This window comes from Belonocnema kinseyi, chromosome 9 (genome assembly GCF_010883055.1).
Source record: "Belonocnema kinseyi isolate 2016_QV_RU_SX_M_011 chromosome 9, B_treatae_v1, whole genome shotgun sequence".
Classification (NCBI taxonomy): domain Eukaryota; kingdom Metazoa; phylum Arthropoda; class Insecta; order Hymenoptera; family Cynipidae; genus Belonocnema; species Belonocnema kinseyi.
In genome coordinates, this window is record NC_046665.1 from 45,647,595 (window position 1) to 45,670,294 (window position 22,700).

Here is a 22,700-nt window from a genome sequence, read left to right on the forward strand (position 1 = left end):
CATTAGGGATTTCCCGCTTATTATGCGCATGAATCTCATGTCAATTGCGTTAATTTTACTCTTATCTTTTTCTTGATAAGTTCATGTCTCGCTACCGTATAGATTGTAAAAAATACCTGCGACATCTCGGTAAATACAAAAAATGTCGCAAATGTTTTCAAACAAAAATTGTTGATCCAATCAAAAAATATACTTTTGAATTCATACATTTTTCCTTGCAGATTCACAGATTCTAAAAAACTAACTATTGAAATTTATGAAGTGCAACAGGCTTGCTTTCTTTGCAGGTACACTACCGAAAACCGCGTACCACCGGTTAATATGAAACTCTGTATACCTATCTATTTTGAAGCAGTGATTGTGAATATGATAGTAATACACACAAAATTTCGAAAAAGGTTTTAGACAAAAGTTGTAGACACTATCAAAATGTGCTTTTTTCATTGTTCACACTTTTCCTCCCAGATTGATAGTTTTTTAGAAAATCGCTACTGAAATTTAGTAAAGGCAACAGGTTTGGGTCCAGTAAAATTAATCCGCCCTTGTGTGATGATCACAGAAATAATTTCGGCCATCGTGACGTCTCCAAATGGTGGGAACGCACCCGTGTAACTGTTTACAGAAATAATGTTGTTCAAACCCTACCCCTTTCCAATAAAGCCTGTTGTGCTTAATAAATTTCAATGGCAATTTTCTCAGGAGCTATGAATCTGGCAGGAAAAGTTTAAAAAATTAGAAATGTACACTTTAATAGGTTCTACAAAAGAAATAATAGAAAATTGCACAGCTTAAACTTTTCGCGCCTCGTTAAAATATTAGGGTTCTGATGCAGCGAAGACCTTCAAGGTGTGCTTGAAAGCCGCGTAGCCGAGGTACGGCTCCCGGTTAATTTTCCTCAAGACGATAATCCGAGTTGCGGCCCGCGGTTCGATGCAAGAGACCCGGACCCCTAAAGTCAGCCTTTCCCTCTCTACTCGACATTAAGTAAGAAAATGCTGCTGTAGCTATAGAATGGTCTATCGACAAAAATTTGTTGTTAAATTTCACAAACATGTTAGGTTCAAAATGTTTGAGAACATAATAATATTATTTGCTGTTTCATTCACGAGTAAAAAATTTTCGTTTTTATTTGTTTCAATTTTAATGCTGTTTAGTGAATCGGGAACATCTAATTGATTTCGCGGTAAAGTCTGGTTCAATTTAAGAAAAGCTTTACATGACTTTTTAGCACAAGACGAACGTTGAATATCGTCCTTCAACGATTTTTGGAAACGAAATTTATAACCGTCTAGGATAAATCAATCTTTTCCTTTCTCGCTCATCATTTTTTTCGTTCTTATATAAGCGTTGTTGCAGAGCGCAAGGAGAAACAAGGCATAAAACCTCCACCCTTTCACAGAAAAAAAACTTAGTTCTATGGTGGTCGCGTTTTTATTTTTGCCTTAAATTAGGCTGATGTATAAAATTCAGCAATATTTATGTCTTAAAAAGAGCCATTAAGGGTATTCAATTTAAAACGGAACACAATTATGGCTAACTATTAGTCTTTCGTAGCTAAAACAAGACCTACTTCACAACAGCTGAGCGAGTCGAACGAGACGCGTCGTTATTCATTTCACCTATCTGTTTCTTAATTGTTTGAATAGATACTCTGTTCACTGAGAGAATAAATAGACCATGGAATAACCTACAGACGCGCATCTTTACGTATTTTTGCGGAGATACTGCCAAAGAAGGAGTTGTCTGGACAAAATTGTGCAATATTGGAGCAGGCACTCAATTTTTTGTGACGTTCAAGGAAAGTGCGTGTCAAGTTTATAAGAAAAACTTCCATAGTTTCGCACAATGGACGTAATTTAACGACGTATAAAGCTAATATGTCCAATAATCAGGATATATCAAAGAAACGTTTCTTTTATTCCAAAGAAACTGTTTTTTGGGCGTAATTTCATTTATAATATAGGCTTTATTTAGGTTATATTTCGCACTTATTTTAAATTTATAAAGTGACTTGATGTAAGCCCACAGTCTGGCTACAGACTACTTTTAAGCTTATGCAGCGGCTTGATGTAAGCCTTCTGTCTAACTAACAACTAGTTTCTAAACCATGCAGTGGTATGGTTTAGACATGGATCAAGACTTTTTTTCTGTGTTACACTATTACTGATTTTATTGATTTGGTGGCAAAGTGGGTGGAGAAACGCCAAGGTGTAACTGAACTAGGACAAAATCGACCGCGGGCCGCAATTCGGATATTTTCTTTATTACGGGCCGCAACTCTGTAGCGGCCCTTGAAAGGGGTCTTAATCGAATGTCTTATAACCTGGGGTTATCTTGATGGATTTGATTCCCAGGCTGGCAGCTATACTTCTATGAGAGTAGATGTATATATGGTTTTGGATTCGCTGATTACATACCCGTCATCAGATTTAAAAAATTCAAAATATTTGATTCACAATGGTGGTCTAAATAAAGTAATTAAATGCTAGTCCCTGTGGATGTTTGTATTATGTGAGGTTTAGGACCGCTAAATACGAATATATTGTGATATGGAATCAATACATGTTCTTAATATAAAATAAGAACTTACGTTCTATGAAACATGCAAACTACAGATGATAACTTTCACACAGGGAATAACATTTAATTTAAGCGAAACGCTTCTATAGCGCCGATTTTGGGGCTGAAGGTATTAAAAAAAAATTTTTTTAATACGGGGACAAGGGTCAACTGAATATTTAATGGAAATGAGGAAGAAACTTTGTTGATACGCGTTAAATAAATGTTTTACCTGCTTACGTATTTTAAACGTTTTGCGGGCCGCTGAGCATCTCGTTTAAAAGGAGAGGTTTGTCTTAAATAATCGGTCCCGATTATAAGGTCGCTCACTTGATTGAAACATTCAAAGACAACAATATGCACAAAAAAGACTCTTTTCGACAAAACACTGCACGTCAACACTTCAAGTGTCTGAACTTGATCGGACCTGTCTTTTTATTTCTCTGTCTATCCAATACTTATTTTTCTTTATTGATTCGCAGAGCCTAGTGTTAGCTACGACAGCGCCACCTATTTGGAACTATTCTGAAGAAATTTAAATTTAAATTAAATATTAACAGGAAATTTTATAGCAAATAATTAATTTTAAACCGTAGTTTATTCTATATTTAATCTTGGATTAAAATTAATTGATATAAACTGCTATTTTTCATTAACATTGCTTCAATAAATTCACGATATATATTTGCGGGTTAGACGGCACTGTTGTCAATAAAAAGCTTATTTCATCATGGCACGAAATAATCCGATCAGTCCCATCGGCTTTAGCAGGCATGGGAGTCCTAATGCTGCTCCGCTTGAGTTCTTGTCGTGCTAATTCGTGAGTGTCTTTCGCTTTGAGTTAACTAACGGAACGTTGTGACGCATTTACACAGGTAGGCCATATAGTTATTGAAATTTGCTATTGCTTCACGCTTCGGTACCTTCGATATGCTTAGTGTTTGTCGTGTTTGTTGCCGTTTAAATACATCGCGCCTTCTACCGCTGGCTCCAACTTCCGTTCCAACTTCCCCCTCCACATTGCTTTTGGCGCGTCCCTCATTAGGGTTCGGTCAGGTTTCTTACCAAGTGCACTCGGGTGCACTCGGACTCGTTCAGCGGCGCTGGGTGAGTGGGCGTATCCACCCGGGTGAACCGTTCAGAAATAACGAGATTGAAGGGCGGGGGTCACTCGATAGATGACTATTCGACCGACGAAAAATGGTAGGTGGAAGTGAGTGAACATTGAAATTGGCGGGAGGAATTAGCGGCAAGTTGGTAAGTTAGCGCACATATAGAATAACTCGTGAAAACTTCGTTATAAATAGAAAAATGAACAGTATAAAAAAAAAGTTATGGAATTGTCACCCGGAAAACATAGTTATTTTGGAAGAGCACCAAAATGCGATTGTAAACAAAGAAACAGGAAACATCTTAGTGTATGACACGGAACGTAGGGTAGGGTGGGGCGAGATGAGCATAGCTGTCCTTTCCACGTCAGTATTTAAAATCTGCTAATTCATTACTTGAACGTAAAGCATTATATATACTCTACTCCAAAATTGAACGGAAAATTTAAAGAATTTTACTTCAAAATGATGTAATCGTTAATCCTAACCTCTACCGTAATTAACAAGGAGTAAATAGAAAAACGAATTATATCCACAAATCGTTTAATAATTATATTACAGAAATAAATATAGCAATTTTTCGACTTGACCATGTACATTATCTCAGTAAAAGATCAATTCTACAATACGTAAACTCCCAAATACTAGACTGGCCTACTACAATTACTGCATGACACTGAATTCCATATATATTGGAGTATTAAACAGTTTTTTTAAACGTCTGCCGTATTTTTTAACCGCAACAATGTTTTTCTTGTTTTTATAGCATGTTACGTGTTTTAAATCAAATTTATTTAAGAAATACACCAGAAAAACAGTGCTCTCTCTTCTAGTTGACAGCATCTCATTATTTAATCATACCTACACTGTAATACAAGAATCTGAATTTCAGTAGGAAAAAGCGGTTGACTTTCAGATTTAAAGTCAACTGATGATGATAACATGACTTTAAGTAACGCGCTTGGTTGAAATTCAACTGCTTTATGTACGTAAAATGTACTTTATAGGTTAATTTAAGACAGAAAGATTGTTGACTTTCCGTAAACGTGTGCGTTTGAAATAAAACTTATAGGTTAATTTAAATCAGCTGATTGTTTTAATTCATCAGATTTATGCGCTATCGTTCAGTTATTAGGAACATGAAATTAATATATAATTAAAAATTGAATAATTTTAGTAATTACATTTTCTTTAATGTGAGCATTGAATAAATTATTCATTCTGTCTAATAAATCAAGTTGTTTTATCCTCCAAGTCGATGAGATTAGTAGAAGGAAAAAAGAACTGAATGACACTAAACAAGGAAGTCATATCTATTTCAAGCTACCAGGTACAAAACGTGAATCTTCAATCCTTTTTCATATATTTTTTTATTACATGTGTACGTTTATTCGATTTATAATCAAAATCCGTTATAGATCTGAGTACCTATACCAAAATAGGAAACGTTGACGAAACAACTACTATGAGGTCAGTGTTGATCGATACTATCCAGCGCTATCGACGCCATATTGTATACTATCAGCTGCTCTTTTGGCTCCTCTTCTAAAATCGCCAAAATCCGTCCAAGTGTTTGCGAATCGTCAGATCGAATTTCGCGCACGCCTTTCTGCCAGCACAAATTGGATTTCAGAGCACGCGAATGAAAATCATACTAAACTCGACATACCTGTCAGTTAATTATCATATTAATCGTATATAATATATGAGATACTGAATTTAAGTTCCATTTCTGGTTGAAATTAAGTGACTTACTTAATTTAATGCAAAAATGAAAATCCTCTACATTTAAAATTCGTCATCTTGTATTACTGTGTACAACAGTGCTGCTGTCATACTTTTTCTGAGAATTTTTGTCGACAAGATTAGTTTTTTATAAGTTTACACTATAATTAGCATCATGCACAATCTGATAATATAAAACATTGAATCCTAAACTACTGACTGCAACTCTAAGAGGTTAGGTTAATACACAGGAAGAGGTGGCTCATTCCGCCCGAAAGCAGTGGCTCATGCCGTCCCATATGACATTTTTAGACAAATAAAAATTTCACCTATTTCAGTTTTACAATTATATATAAATCTGCTGAAAACTTAAGGCCTAATAAATAAGATATCTAAATAAACACTGGAAAACATCTAATATGTGATTTTGCGTGATTCTTGAATCTTCTTAACAAATGAAAAATAGCAGAATACAGGTATTAGAATTTTTACTTTCGTTTTTCCACATTTATTCAACATTAAGCGAAAAGATTTCAAAAAAGAATTTTGATAATGTTTTTCCTGATATTAATACAAAAAAATATTTACAAAGTAAATGATAACCTACGAAAAAATTAAGTGACTCTTCTTATCCCCTATTCTCATCTCGCCGCACCCTACCCTAAGTTGATGTGAAGAACATTACTACTTTTTAGGTTATGGTGCGCTCTCTTAATTTGCAAGAAAAACCAGTCAGGCGTTGCCAATAACTATATTATCAACAGCAGCTGCTTTCGAGCCGGAATTTTGCAATTACGTGATAACTGCTCTCCTACCAAGTTTTCCAAGTTATCAACTGCCCAGTGGGCACACAAGTCCTAAACTTGTCCTATATACGTATTTCGGCGGACGTCTGAAGGACGTCTTGAGGACCTTTTAAAGACATGAAAAGATCCAAAGAATGTCTTAAAGACGTCAAATCATATAACATAGAGGTACATTCTAAGGACGTCTTTAGGACGCTTAGTCCGGTTCTTTCTAAAATGTTCCTTAAATTGCTTTACGTTAAATTGTGGAACAATTCTTTCAGAAAATCCAATTATTCTAATAGGCGTTTCTCTCGGGCATTGGACTTTCATGGAAAATTCAATTAAAATGTCAGCACTTTCCACCTCATTAATACTATCCGCATCATCACTTTCCAACATAGTTGCAAACATAATCATTTGCAACAATAACTGGTTTGATGCAACTGCAGCAACAATTATTTTCTTCCGCTGGCTCAACATTATATGTTGTTAAAATTTATACATAACCTGGAAATCTTTATATTCGCGGCATGATTCGCACCAAATCTTTTCACACGCAACCGTTCAAAGAACACCACACTTCGCAATTCACTTTCGTAAACCAAGCCCCTTTTCCAGGTTCACTTGATGAGTGCACTTGGTCAGAAACCTGAACGAACCATTCCAGGGTCCCAATACAGAAGTAAATAACCAACAAAGCGGGAATTTTTAAGTTCAGGGAAAAAAACGGAAAGAACATTTTGTGATATCAAAATCACTTGAGATGAAACGCGAGTCAACTGTCGACCCGAAGTCTTGCTGAAGTTTTTAAAAAAAGAATTTTGAATGCATAGAATCGACTTTCCTTCAAAATATTGGTTATTTAGTTATGTACTGCCTCTGTCCATTTATTTTCAAGTGTAATATTGAATCTTATCTGTTCTATTTTCCGAGAATTTGAAAATTGGGTGATTGAGTATTTTCGGAAATTTAAAAATTGGGAAACTCACTAATTTCGGGAATTTTCTATTCTCAGAAATTTGATAATTTCTAGTTCCCACGAGATAAGAAAATGAGTTAACTTCTTATGATTTATTAAATTAAAAGAATCCATTTTCTACATCGAAAATATCCAAATACACTGCCACATATAATAACAAGAAGGCATTTCGGAGAAAATTGATAAGTGATTGAAAATTATTGATTGCAAGAGAAGAAACGAAAATGTTGTTTTGTAAATGCTCGAGAGAATCACATTATTGACCATAACAATGATTAACTTTTGCATCTCTTAAATTTGTACGTGAAACTTAAAATTCATAAATCTTAACTTTCTTCATGTAAAATTAAATTAACAGAATATTATTTAAAATTAAATCGAACGTTCAAATGGCCCAAATGATCAAATTTCGTACAGTTTAGAAAAATTGTATTTTTTTTATTATTAGATTAAAAACTTTTCTCAAGTTTGTGACGTTATATAAAAAAGTGTATCTCGCTACATCATTCTTATATATGATACTTATAAGTGTACCGCATATGATTTTGATGTGTTTAAAGAAGATTTATTGTATAAAAAATGTGCGATATAGTTCAAATCTTTCGAAATAAGGCCAGTCCTCTTGCGAATTTTTAATATTTACCAATGATCACAAAGTAATAGTTGCACTGTTAAGCATAATATTAAATTTAATATACTCATGTGTATTAAAATTAATATTTCAGGAATATTAAATCGCCATTAAGAGCGCGTATAAATAAATTTCATGTACATTCTTGTTAATCACTTACAAGAAAAATCATATAATTGCATTTTTCACAAATTTAAAATAAGATAAGCTGTAATTTTCGATTCTAAATAATAAAACATGACACTTTCTTCCTTTTAACCAAAACTAAAATTGGACTTCAAGTCGAAAATTTAAATTAAGCAAATAAATAACAGACTTAACCTACAATTAACTCTATTCCCCTTAAATCTTGACCATTTAGAGCGAAATAAGGAAAAAAATCTTGCCCTTACATTGCACTTTCATTATAAATAACAACTGGGTCGGCGAATTATAGATTAATAATTTGATTGAAAATATTTTACAAGATTTAAAGAAATGAAAGCAGGTTAAGTTTTCACATTTATTGCCAACCTGACCTGTATATTAAATTCAATACACCAACGTATGTTACATTTCAGTGGCGTTAGTGCATATTTACTTCACTCAAATGTATATTAAACCTCATACAGATTTTGCAGAAAAAAAGTCTTGATTCGAAACCAAAAGTTGGCTTGTTTCAAGGTGTAACATAAAGAGGACCAGCTCTGTTAAAAAGCAGCATGGCTTAAAAATTTTAAAACAAACTACTTATAGTACCCAATTATAGAGCGGTTTTTCTTCATTATATTCGTAAGTACAATATAGCAAATACAATAATTAATTTTTTGTTTAGGTTAGTTTGAAAAATTTCACGTCACATTTTTTTTAAATCTAGTAATGAAAAATTAAAAATATTTTTATGCTTCTAAAAATTATGGTGAAATTTTCATATGTACAGTTTCCGATTACAAATAATAATATGAAGTCATATTTTAAAGAAAATAATTTTGGATCATGTTAGAATTTTTTTAAATAATTGCGTGCGAAGTTCTATTTTGCGTATCTGCGTGGTAGCCGTGACGGAAGTTTCGATTTTTTTTCAACAGATTTTTGTTCAGTTTGTTGGTAGTAAAGAATTAAGTTCTTCGCGAACGTTTACGCTGTGTGTCAAGTAAATCGTACAGGTGTTTTTAAAAAAATAAAAACGGTTTATGTAATACTTGTATTTATTTTCGCTTTTTTTAAGCAATTCGAGTAATTTTTATAATGTACATTCTCACGCCCAGTTTCCAAAAATAGTATATGGGACGCATTCGCGTAGACGATTCTCCGCTCTTGTGATTTTGACCCATACTTTGCTCGGGCAGCAAAATTCACATTCGAATTGCGTATTCGAATTGCAAGTTTGAGCGCGCCTAGTGTGCGCAACTGTTGATTCTCGGGCTTCGCGTTCGATTGCACATTTATCTCGCGCTTCGCGCTCAATTATGTGTTTACCTCGCGCTACGCGATCGGTCTTTATTTTCGCACATTCGTGCGCAAACATTTTAAAATTAAGACCGACAACTGTAATTTTGTGATTTAGAACTCTCTTTTGTTGAAGCTCTTTTGGCTTTAACGAACACATTCTCATCACGTATCTCGTGCTTCGCACTCGATTTTGTCCAACATGTAAACTTTTCTACATTATACACTACACTTTTATATAAATTATAATATATTTTTTATGTAACTCTGCCTGGGATTACTCATTAAAAAATTGCAAACTAAAAAGCAAATTGTATTTATCATGATTATTTTTGTATTTGTTTCCTATTTTGCTTTAAATTGTATTCTAAGCTGCCCTGAAACAAGTATCATGTCAATAAATGTATATCATTACAATTCATAATATGCATAAAAATTGAATCATACCAAGTCTTATTTCCTTGTTTTTATAATTTTTTTGATTTTTAATGTTGTTTTTTACGATGAAATAAAAACTACTGAACATCTGCATAGGGTCTAATACAGGAACCTATATATAGAGTCCTATATAGGAGCCTATGTCTTCTTTCGTCTTTTCTATGCTTTTTCCAAAAAGTTAATTTTTTAATTTTTAATCTTATGTTATACGATTAAAAGAAAATCTACTCATCCTATCAAAAAATAATTAATAATAAATTTATAGATCTTTTTAGACGAACAACTTTTGTCTGGTAATTTAAGTTCATAACTTGTGTCGTTTTTTCAAACAAATTTAATATTTTTATTTTGAATGATATTTTTTACGACTAAAGCAAAAACTACGTGTCCTATCAAAAATTATAGCTCTTTTTTGGATGAACAATTTTTATCTCATTTTTTTCGTAGCTTATATCGAAAAGTGATTCATTATAAATTTTTAGTTCTTTTCAGGGCGCGCAATTTGAGCTTTATCATTTTTTTCGTATCTTGCATAGTTTGACCAAATAATGGAATTTTTTAACTTTTCTTTATTTTTAATACGATCAAATTTGGAATGTTCAACTTTTCGACCAAACTAAAAAAGTTCTTATCGTAGTCCTGTGAGGCTTTCAAAAAGAAAAGTTTTTCTTTTTCTGACTTTTTTTCATATCATGCATTGTTTGACTTAAAATGCTCATTTTAGTTTGCTTTTTTTGGATTTTGAAAATGCTGTAACTCTGAAAATTTTCTTTTTATAGAAAAAAGTCAGAAGGATAAATTGTTTAAGTTTTGAAGTACTATGAACAACCGTGTATAGATTTTTTACATCTTGAAAAAATGTGCTTTCAAAATTTTTTTGTACGATCAAATTTGGAATTTTTAACTTATGGACCAAATTGAAAAAGTTGCTATCATAATCTTGTAGGGCTTTCAAAAAGCAATGTTTTTCTTCTCCAGACTTTTTTTTCGTATCATGTCTCAAAAATATTCAAAATGTGCCCACTTTTTGAATTTTCATCCAAAATGGCTGGCTAACGAACTTGACCTTAAGTTTAGGACACTAAACGAGTGTACCAAAGGGCAACCTAATAGATTACTTTTTTCAAAAATTATCGTGTTCACAGACAGACAGACAGGCATACAACAATACATACAGGCAGACAGACAAACAGACAGACACACAGACACATTCGTAAAAACCTGTTTTTCTGATTCAGGGGGTCTCAAAACGTGGACATTTGACAAAAATTGGGGAATGGGGGGGGGCAAACTTTACACAAATCTAATACCTTCTCTGATGAGAATGTAAAAATAATTGCATTTTTTAGTATTTGTTTTATGGGATACTTATTTACAATTTTTCAGCAAATTAGTTATCAGGCAATTTCCTAATCATTAAAAGATATAAAGTTTCTATAAAATAAACGAGACAAGATATGTGGGGGACATTTTTCAAAATTGTAATTAATTGTTCCATTTCAAAAAGAAAAAAAAGGATATTTTTTGTTAATATTTAGAACAATTCTAACATGATAAACAAGATTTTTTCTTTATTATCATTTGTTAACGAAAACTGTACAGTAAAAAAAAGGAAATGTTTTTTGCACACGCAGAAATTTTTTTATTTCTAATGAAAAATGAGGTATTTTAAAGTTATGTATCAAAGACGGTAGGGGGGGGGTGTCGTCTTTTGTTATGGTAGCGTCACAAAACATGCGTTATATTATACCGTTATTTAACCGACCCCTATGTTATCACGAAATTTACTAGATCATATTTTTTGAAACTCGCTGAATATATTACGTAAATTAATCTAATCTATTAAAATATTCATCTATGAAATAATAGAATAATAGAATTAGGTTCACATATGGGAATTCGAACTAATAAAGCTGCGAAACGATCTGCTTCTCCAATTTGTCCAGATTAATGAAATCCTGAAGATCAAAATTTTCAAGGTCAGCAGAAACGATATAATCCTCAGAATGATCATGCTAATCAACATGTTGCTATAAATGTTTATGATGATGCACAACTGCATCATAATTTTCAGGGACATCCTGGCCCAATCTGCACGCAGAAAAAAGAAATGTAATATTTACTTATCAAGATTTGTAAAGGGTTTCTTGTAACCGCAAGAGTATAAACTGCTCTTAATAAGAGGGTAAAAATGTCAAAATCACTTAGCATTTCGTAAATGTCACAATGCAATTACGGTTAATTCAACGGTTATCCATCAGTAAAATAAACCTCTATTCCTTCGTATTACATGCTGAACGACATGTAAAATCAACTAAACCGAGATTACAATAGTAGAGCAGTGAACATTACTGAAAGGTCGGTACATGCCAAATATATTTTGTATCTGTGAAAATTTTAAATTAGATTTTTGCATCTATGAAAAAAAAATAATTTTTTATATTTTTAAAAAATTTTCAAATTTTTGAAAAGTATAGAACTTTTCTAATTTTCATAAAAATGAAAAATATTATTTAGATAATTTGCAAGTCTTTCACCCATCTATAAGAAACTTCGACAAAAATTTTTCAAATTTAAAAAAAAATTCAAAATTTTGAAAATGCTCCCAATTTTTTAATTTCGGTTCAAATATCTGATTAACGAACTCAGCCTTCATTTTGGGTACCTTTAGAAGTGTATCAAATGCGGACTCGATTGGACAAATCTTTCAAAAGTTAGCGTGGCTACAACATTCAGGTAACCATACAGACAGACAGACATACATGAAATTTTATGATTTTCGGATTCTGTAAGTGCCGAAACGTAAAGATCCGTTAAAAACCAGAGATCGAAAATTTGGACGATCACATTACATTCTCGGGAATGAGAATGTAAAAAACTTTTTTCACTAATATAATTATTTAGGACCAGAGACACATTCTTGCATGCCTTCTATTTATCGTGCAAATTTTTAACACGACATCTCATTCCGTGTGGGCGTAAGTTGTGAAAGAAAACTTCCACTGGTATTTTCTTCTACAAAAATTTTTTCTCAAAATTCCCACCGGAACAAAGCAGAGATATGGACTTTAATGCCTCCTCTTTCATTTCCCGAACTTTCAGAGCGATACCTCATTTCGTTTAGACGTAAGTTGGGAAAGAAAAATCGAAGACCAGGTTTGGTCACGTGACCCTCTCGTCACATGGCCTTAAGCCGAGGAGAATCATTTTTTAAAATAATTTTTCAGTATAGAAGAGTTGAGTCAGCTCCGAATAATGGCAAACAATGAATGAAAGAACGCATGCGCAACACATGGATGATAGTTTTAGTATTGTGAGGGAATATCTAGATTCTATAAAGACCTTATCAATAGGCCCTCATTGGGTTGTCTGCTCATGACCTAGCTGAGTGCGACGTTTTCATTTACGCCCTCGATAGATTGCCACTTTAGGGCCTCGATAGAAAATAGGAAATATAGACAGGGCCTCTTAAGAGCCAAGTTAAAATTTCTACGAAGTAGCGTGATACTGAAGTTCTGCATTTAAAACTTTTTAATAAATATTAAGAGCTCTGGAAAAAATTAGAGGTTTCCAAAGTTCTTAGTATTCTTTTACAGGGTAAGTTTTGTAGAGTGCTATTGAAATTGAAAAAAATTAAAGTATTGTGATAATTTAAAAATAATATTTTAATCAGTAGTGGGTTTTCTATGCATTATTATATTTTTTCCACAAATTTGGAAAAATCTTTGAAAATTAAAAAAATTACCCTCAAATCTTCGTGTTTTATTTTCACATTTTTATGAATTATTTAAAATGTCATTTTTCAAAATTAAAATTCATTTGAAATTTTGCCATGAAACTTAGGAAAGTTTGTTATTCTCTTGAAACTTTCAACATTCTTCAAAAGCTTATACTTTCGAAATCTTCACAAATATACTTATCTATTTACTTGTCCTAAAATAACAAAAAGTTTTCCTACACTTCTTTTATATTTTGCAAAATTAAAAACAGTTTCCTAAAATTTTCTTATTAAAGGTTGTTGATTAAATCCGTCTTTGATTTTTTTTTATATGTACGATATTGACTCAATATATATTTTTTCCGAAGAATTTGAGAACGAAAGAAAGAAAACTTGTCGAATATTCAGGATTTTGCAAGATCCTTTAATCAATAAAATGTTGAAAAATTAAACCTTTTGTTGAGGAAATCATTATTTCCACGACAAATATTAATTTTGCGTAAGACAGAAATTAGCGGATAGCAGACGACAGCATTTGAACGGTGAGAATCGCAAAATTGAGAAATAAAGTTATTTCTTTTTGCCTTTACACATGGGTAATATGTAATTATAAAATAAACAAGTAATATCGAATAAAACATATAATTACTGAAAATATTTGGTTAAATAATTTGTCGAGATTTAATAGAAAAACAAATAGAAAAATATGTGAAAGTTGGACTTTTCCTTAAACCGGCACTGGAGAAAACATAGAAGCAAACGCTCAGACTTTGTTATCAGCGTCATTGTTGGCTGTGACAGATCCGATGACCCAAGGACGCGGCACCTAAATAATTTTTTAGGCGTCAAGGTAGTATTTTCGTGTTGCCAAGATTTTTTGAAAATATTTTTTTACGAATGAACAATTAAACGTGATTTTGAAAATTTATAAACACTAGAACTTTTTTCATGAACTTCGAAGATTTGGAGAGGTTTTGGTTTTAAAACAATATTATTTTCTGATATGGAACAAGACCGTATAAAGTTTGTTTTTTAATAAAACCACTACTGTTTTAGTTGACCAAGAATCGAATTTTTGAGAACGGTAAAAGGAACCGTAAGTTAGAGAACCAAGGCTGTAGCCAGGAGAGGGCATGTTTTACCCCCTCCTCTAATCCTTGAAACATGTACATAATATACATACTTCGCATTGTCCCACTGCAAACCCCTCCTCTCGAAATGTTTTTCTCCTTTATAACCCCTCCGATGAAAATTTTTATCCGGCTACGGCTTTGCGGAGAACGAGAACATGGTGTGTCGCTTAAAACAATAAAATTGTGCAACCAAATTTAACTTCTTGAATATTTGTTTAAAAAATGGGTTTTAAAGAACATACTTCTCTTTAAGTCTGCTTGTGCAATTTTGTTGTTGTTTGAAAACGCACATTTATAGTATCTCTCATAATTACACTTTGAGAAATCTTGCGTTCAACAAACCGCAAAATCTAGAAAATTATTCTTAAAAATTGATAAAATTCAGAGCAAAGCCTGCTTGTTTAATCTGAATGAAGAACATGGGTAAATAGTACGTCATTGTGGAGTAATCATAAAAAATATTTAATCGTGGAATAGAAATTTTTGCGTAGCTAACAATAAGACACTTGTCGCTTTTTAGCTTTGCAAAAATTTCCATTCTATAAGGAGAATTTTTAATGAATTTTTATGACAAAACTTAAAACTTATGCGAGGTCACTCTTTCTTTAATCGTTTATTAAAATAACATAGCCGAATTCAACGCCAACTCTAAACTATTAGTAGGTTATTATTTGAAAGACCTAGATTTCGTTTCTGCAAAGATTTCTGCCTGTGAGGCGGTGATTATATAATCAATTTTGATTGAGAAATTCTCTTATTTCATGCTTTTGAAAAGAGAAAATTTTTCTTCACTTTGAAATAATTTCATTTCAAGAATACACCAAGCTCGCGCTTTCAGTCAAGTGTCGGAGGTTTCCTTCAAATGGCCTCGGACTGATTTCGGGGGGGGGGGGGGGGGGGGGGGGGGGGGGGGGGCAGAAACGTACAAAGTGAGGGCCGCCTGACTCGTTTCCAATAGGAATATATATTGGGGCGGAGTGAAAATGGTCAAATTACTCGAATCGTTTAAGATGAGGAAAAAAGGGTGAGTTGACATCCGAAAAAAAAAAAAATTTTGAAATCGGTTCTGTGTAAAAACACAGAACCAAAAAACATGTTTTTTTATGCAGTCCTATGCACACATTTTTACAAAAGTTGAATATGTCGAACCTGATATTTCTTCCGCTTGAACCAAAGAAGAAAGCTGTTATCTTGTTGTTTCTAACAAAAATTTTTTAATGATGCTTCAAGCGTTCAAATATTGTCCATTTTACGTTTTTCGAACGATTTAGACGACTTGATAAAACTAAGTTTTTAGATACAAAAACTGATGGTGTTATAAACGGAAGACCAATATTTTTGTAGTGATTCGCTGATGGACTCATTTGATGTACAAAGCTCCCCCCCCCCCATATTGGGGTGAGGTTTGATGCATAGGCAAATACTTGTTGATGGTATCCCATTTTTTTAGCTTACAGGTAATTAAGTGTCCAGGTAAAATTTCTTTAGACTTATATTAGAGCAGGGAGAAAAAGATATCGCACAATGTTATCGCAAAACCTTTGTATTGATATGAAGCAAAATATAAGAACGCACAAGCAGGTTCCGGATCTTTGTACGATATTATAATGCACTAATGTTAAAAAAATGAAGCTAAATTTTGTTGCATGTGAATAAAAGCTGTCGTCTGCTACCGCGTCCTTAATAGCAATGGGAAAAAGGCAAAGTATGTATGAGGGAATTCTAGCTAGAAATCGGAAAACCAGATTTAAAAAAAGACAGAAAAAAAGAAAGTTAAAATTTGTTGCAGGCAAGACTTGCAACGCTTAAAAATTGAACATATTTCGGCGAAAGTTTCACCGAGGTTAGGTGTATAATACCATTTAGCAAAAGCGCAAAAAGCAACTAACCGTTGGGAACCCCATTTCTTTCCTATTTAATGAAGTTAAATTTAACTTCGCATTAAATACGACATCTGAAACCTATTATACTGCCCATCACACCTTTTTGTCACTTTTCCAGTGCAGGGTGAAAGGGGGCAGCGCTAACCAGTGGGACAAAGGTGATTTTACTTATAGCATTGCTATTATTTAACAATTTTAGTTCTACTTTGCATCAAATACTATAAATCTATTTCATCAGAGAGATTCTGCTACTTACTAAAATCTTGAAAATTGACGTTGCAAGAGAAAAATTATACAGGAAACAGTTTTTACCACGATACAATGGAAGTTTCGCTGACAGAAATATAAAGTTTTCAACTCTGTTGACAATACTTACCGTATACAAATTTGATATTTTGACAGATAAAATAATATCACACAATCTAATTATATTAATTAGACGTAATTCAAATCCAAAATATATCTCATAAATAAGTGAGGCTTGGCCAGGGGGGCAAGCATGACGAAAATAATATTGACAAGTGCTTAGGTGAAACACGTGTCACAAGTTTCGTCGATAAATGATCGGCAATGTAGAACAGCAACTTATCTTATGGGCTACATGGAAGAAACTATTAAATATTATTATTATCAATCCGGTCGGTATGCAGTTGTCTTGTATTGGTACAGTAGAAACATTGCGTAAATTCCGTTTCCAGCAAAATGTCAACGAATAAGAGGTTATATTACAGCTATCTCTATTTTTGTTCAAAATAACTTATTCTTCTTGTTGGGCATCTTTATAGGTAATTTTTCCAGTACACAAAATACCACAGAAGCAAATCATCATATTAACTGGATCAATTCAACATCTTATTAACTTAAAAAAAAACATTGACTGTTAACTTGTGGGCGTTGTCCCCCTAACCCTACATACGATATTTTTATAAAGTGTTTTATGAAAGTTGTAAGATCGTTCACAAAACGAGTGAAATATCTCGTACCCTTGAGAGTACATTTATACCAGAAGATAAGGACACATAAATTCACTTCAATCAGACCAGAAATAATAATATCTTTACACTTCAAAAGTGATCCTTAACAGAAAATTTAATACTATACTGGGCTCTTCTGCGAACATAAAATTGGTTTACTTTCCAACATCTTATTAATGCAGTTAACCCGAGATATCGGGCCCCCTGATAGAGTTCTTCCGAGAATTGACGCCCCGCGCCAAGTAGGAGTGAAAGGAGTTGCGCTGGGTGAGGTTCGGTCGTTCAGGCGTGAACATACAAAAGCAATCTTTACGAAACGGCACTCTATCTCGGTGATTCCCCACCTTCTCGAGCACCAAGACCCGTCCAGACACAAAGTTTCAGAGTACTTTTAAGATAGTTATCGCGCCAAAAATTGCATGATTGAAAAAATAGTTTTTCTAGCATTTAAAAAATCAAAATACAGTGAAACTCTGAGACTGGGCTAGTTTTGGGGCTGGAGGAGGTGGAGAATTACGCACATAGAGTGCCGGTTCGTAGAAAATTCTTTTTTTTGTTCAGGCCTGAGCGACCGCCATTCACTTCGCGCAGCTCCTTTTACTCCTACTTGCGGCGCGGCGTCAATTGTCGAAAGAACTATATCAGGGGGTCCTATCTCTGTGGCTCACTGTAATATTATTGATGATGTCATTTTAAATAAAAAGAATTACTTTCAATGAAAACATTTTTAACTCAGAGAAACATCTATTTTAACCATCTTTTTTGAAATTTAGTATTTTCTTACTATCGTTTCTTACCAATTTTTGGAAAATGGTGCAATTTCAATAAATGACGGCTTACTTTTTTGGTAAAAACATTATCTATGACTCTCCTGTTTACAGTTTTAAAAGTACATTTTTCTATAGAAGAAATTGTCAAATCAATAAAAAACATTTTCTACTTGAATTGCATTTGTTAGATTGAAAGATTATATGCCCTCATACATTTTTAGGGAATGTTTTCTTTAAAAGTATAAGAAATAATTGATTATAATTTAACAATTTTTTTAATTTAGTTTAAAGTCACAGTAAAAGCATATTGAATTAAAAAAAACATTAGGTTCTAAGAGTTCAAAAGAATTTAGTTTGAAATCTTTGAGAAATACCATATGATATTTTAATTCCTATATAGTGTAATTTTTTTATAATTTAAGGGCACTTTTTTAAAAGTTAACCTTAATTAAAAGATTATTTCGTTTCATATATGTTTAGGACCCCGAAAGCATGGTTCTAACCTCTATCGAAAGAAAAACGAAATTATACAATAACGTCTTTTTTCACCAAATGGAACAGGATTTGAGGTGATTTATAGGTGCCCCTATACAGTAGATGCTAATGAAGGCATTAGGGATGCCTATAAAGAATATATACATTATATTCTTTAAACAGAAATAGATTTCACAAGTTGTAGAATGATTACAACATTAATACGTATTTTTTCTTGTGTGAACCCTAGCTTTGAGAATACATCAGATTTCATGATTTCAAAATACTTAAAGAATTTAAGTGAAAAATCAAAGAATTTCATAGCATTTTAACATATTAGGAGATTGCAAGTGTTTTGAAAAGGTTTTTAGAGAATATAACGTATTTCATGCGAGCCGGTGGTGATAAATTCAGTATTGGATGGCCAACGAAATGGTTGTTTCTTATTAATTTTTAAGGTTTCATAGTTCCGAGCAGAAACCTTTATAGTTTCGGTTTGGGTATTCGTCCGTCCTTGGTACTTTTTTCCAAGGAGGAGATGTGCAGGAGAATGATGGGAGGTAAAGTGAGTGAAGTGTCGGGAAATGTGGGGAGGGAAAATGAGAGGAAATGTTGAGGAGTGAACTAAGGGTTTGAGAAGAGCGAAATTAAGGGCAGCGAAGAAAATAAGGGGAGGAAAGCGGAAGTGGGTGAAATTAGGTGTGGGAAATATGGAAAAATTGGAGCAACCCAAGAACGACCGATAGCCTTCTGTATTCAGGCTATTAGCTTGATACCTCCAAGAGAACCGATGATCAGGTGAACTAGCTGAACAAAATATTTCGGATATAACCATTACATTGTTTGTTTCTTGAAGTCAAGAAGAAGTTTGTCAGGTCTCAAATGTGCCATAGAAACTATTGCCGAGAGTATAAAGTTCCAGTTTATATGGCAATTCTTATATTCGACCGTTGATTCAATTTCCCTTGGAGTGTTTGGCGGAACGGTATTAGGGTTAATGCCGTAAGAGTGACAGAGATGTTAATGAAGCATTCACAGTGCCACATTGTGCTTTGGATGTACGTCGTTCCCGAATTAGTTAGAAAACTAAATACAATGTGTCCTAGATGTTCGGGGTGACATGGTGAGTACTTGAGTACTTGAGATGTACATGTGAGTACTTGAGATGGATAATTTTTTATGAATTTTGCTCTCCCCTCATATTAAAGTCAAAGCCAGGTTTTTCAGCAGTCTCTTTTGCTGGTTTGTACGCAAAGGCTTCTGATTCCACTTCTTAGCGTTTTTTGACCATCTTGAGAAAAAAATCTCGTCAATTTGCGACGATATGTAGTTTACCCAGGATAAGCTTGTTGTTAAGACATTCAAGATTCAGTATTCCGCAACCACCTTGTCGGCGTGAGATGTATAGTCGCGGAACAGAAGACTTGTGGTAAATGACTTTATTCATGTGCATAACCTTTTATGACCCGGTATCGTCTTTCGTCCATGCAACCACTCAAAGTAAAGAGAGTATTACCAGGACTGCAAGCATGTTCGTTGCAGATCCTTTGTATCTACCAGACAGTGAGACGCCCATGTATAGTATCTATAGGTCTCTTCAGCGCCAAGTTATCGTATAGTGCCTTTATCGACGAGCTCAGTATCATGCGGGATGCCATTAAGGTTTCCTCGATTTAAATAATCCTTGTCGCTCCGTGCAGAAATGGCGACTCGGTTTTGGTAGGGTGCTAGTTATTTTGCCCTAACTTGATTGGGGTGGTGAACGGGAAATCTGGAAAGGACCCGACAAGAACGTCACGCTTTGTTGAAAAGGCACTAGCCTAGACTCTCTGACCAGATATGAGCGAGGGTTCCTTTCTATTGCCCGACTAAACAGTAAGGTCCTTTGTAGGTTCTTGATCTATTTCCCTATTAATTCCTAACTTGATTATAGGTTATTTAATGACGCGTTATGGTTTATGATATTTCGTAATAATTACTATTAAAGTTCTTCCCGGGTTTCTTAAGTATGATGCTATCGTTTCAATAGTAAAAAAGTTTAACTAGCACATTGCCATAATCTAATACCAGAATTTTTTTATTCACAGAAGGAAACTACTACTAATTAATCTAAATGTAAAATACATTTTCTTTGCAAAAGTTAAATCTAAACATTTCCCACCTTTCTGTAGCCTCTGTTAAACACTCTTTCGTTTTTTCGTATTTTCATTGACATTAAATTCTTAACTATACTTCGCACGTTATACTGGGGGGGGGGGGGTTTCTTGTCAAGCGTGAAAAATCGTGACATATGAAGGGAAGAGTCATTCTGCGCGTGATGTCACGTATTATGTCCATATACAGGGTGATTTTTTTAACTTGAAACTTTTGATTTATAACATTTTTTCATAGAGTGCCTATTTCCCGAGATATTTGAAATTTTCAAGTTTAAAAAATCATCCTGTATAGGTGATTTTTTTAACTGGAAACTTTCAAATATCTCAAAAGATAGGTGCTCTATGACCAAATGTTATGAATCAAAAGTTTCAAGTTAAAAAAATCACCCTGTATATCCTACCTGTTTGATATCTTCTTTGAGAAGAATAAGTGTTAATAATCAGGTTTATATTTTTTATTTTGTGTATGTAGCGGTTGATTCCCATATTTGACAAGATTCCAAAAAGTATTTAATGATTATATAAAAAAATGTGAAAGGGGGTACAAAAGCTTGAAATAAAGCGTGATATCATATGTAAACGTTCCCTAAAGAGATACGCAGTTTATTAAAATTTCCGCAAGCACCGAGAATCGAACTCACGCACCGCAAGAGTATAAGTCGAACGCCTAATTCTCATACATACGATGTCACGCTGAGTACAATATCATAAATAATTGACGGCATTCATCCGATACTTTCGAACTTAGGAAAAAAGTTTCTTAAAACTCGATTTGTTAAATATGATTTCTAAACGTATTTACATGATTTAAAATTAAATCAATATTAGAGAAAAATTATTTTCAAATTTTAAAGGCACCAATTTTTTTAATTTTATCAAAAAAATGAAAAATTTAAAAGTTTGGATCTCGATATTTTTTTCAATTTTTTCCTTTTTTAATTTAACTATAATTAGGCATAATAACATTAAATTATTTTCTTGCACTCACAGCCATATTACCCGTTTTACTTGTCGAGAGCTTTACAAGGTCCCCTCGAGAAAATAATTAATTGATAGAAATTGTTTTTAATATATATCTTTATGTATATTTATTTTAGGCATAAAGAGGAATTTTCTGCCTGGGTTCTGCGATTAAGAAAATATGAAATTGGTAATTAATTGTTTACACTATGTAAGCGAACAACAAGAAACGTTCAATTATCATGAAAATATATTTTATTTATTATTTTTTATTCTTATTGCAGAACTTTAACTGCAACACAGAGTATATAAATTATTTTTACACCGTATAAATAAACTTTTATATACTTCTACACTTCTATTTTATTCTGCATATCTTACATTTCGAACATTTATAATCTTTACGATGAATTACTTTCACGAGTGTCATCCTAAACATTTACAACCTCACTTTTGCCCTCTGCATTGTCATTTTCGTCCACTATTGTCGCTTGCTCAATTCGCAATTTCTTGCATTGTCTAACTTTTGCTCCTTATTTGGTTTAACGCCATTTTAGTTTAATGATTCCGTAGATAATAATAAAATAACAAATAATAAGAGACATAGTCATCAACCTCACAAGGCATCAGAATTTTGAAGCATATAAGGCAATCAAACATTGGCTGCATTGGCATGGACACAGTACTGCTTTTTTATCCGTCAGGGTTTGAATTTACTATATTAATAAAGATTCCTATGATTATAATTAATCGAACTTGCATGTTGATGGCGGTAGTGAGTAAGTGTGCAGTGACAGGCCATGAGAAGTTTTTACAATGTTTGTGTGGAACGTGTGAGTGGAGTGTGAGGGTGGAAGTCTAGGAGGTGAGTACGGTTGTGAGGGGTACATTGGGAAGATAAAAATTAATTTACATTGTAGTTGGGGGGTGGGATTTGGCTAAATAGGGAAAGTGATGTTAGGTTTGCAAGGGAGC

The 22,700-nt window shown here is 33.3% G+C and overlaps 2 protein-coding genes across 2 annotated transcripts in view; one reads left to right on the top strand and one right to left on the bottom strand.

Moving 5' to 3' along the window:
- LOC117180897 (homogentisate 1,2-dioxygenase) overlaps positions 1 to 22,700 on the bottom strand; it is a 235,894-nt gene that overhangs the window by 73,653 nt on the left and 139,541 nt on the right. The gene's annotated exons all lie outside the window — the stretch shown is intronic.
- LOC117180898 overlaps positions 3,670 to 22,700 on the top strand; it is a 49,692-nt gene continuing 30,661 nt past the window's right edge. The window contains exon 1 of the mRNA XM_033373499.1: positions 3,670 to 3,762. Coding sequence (XP_033229390.1) covers positions 3,738 to 3,762 — 25 coding nt within the window. The 5' untranslated portion in view covers positions 3,670 to 3,737. The remainder of the gene's footprint in view (positions 3,763 to 22,700) is intronic.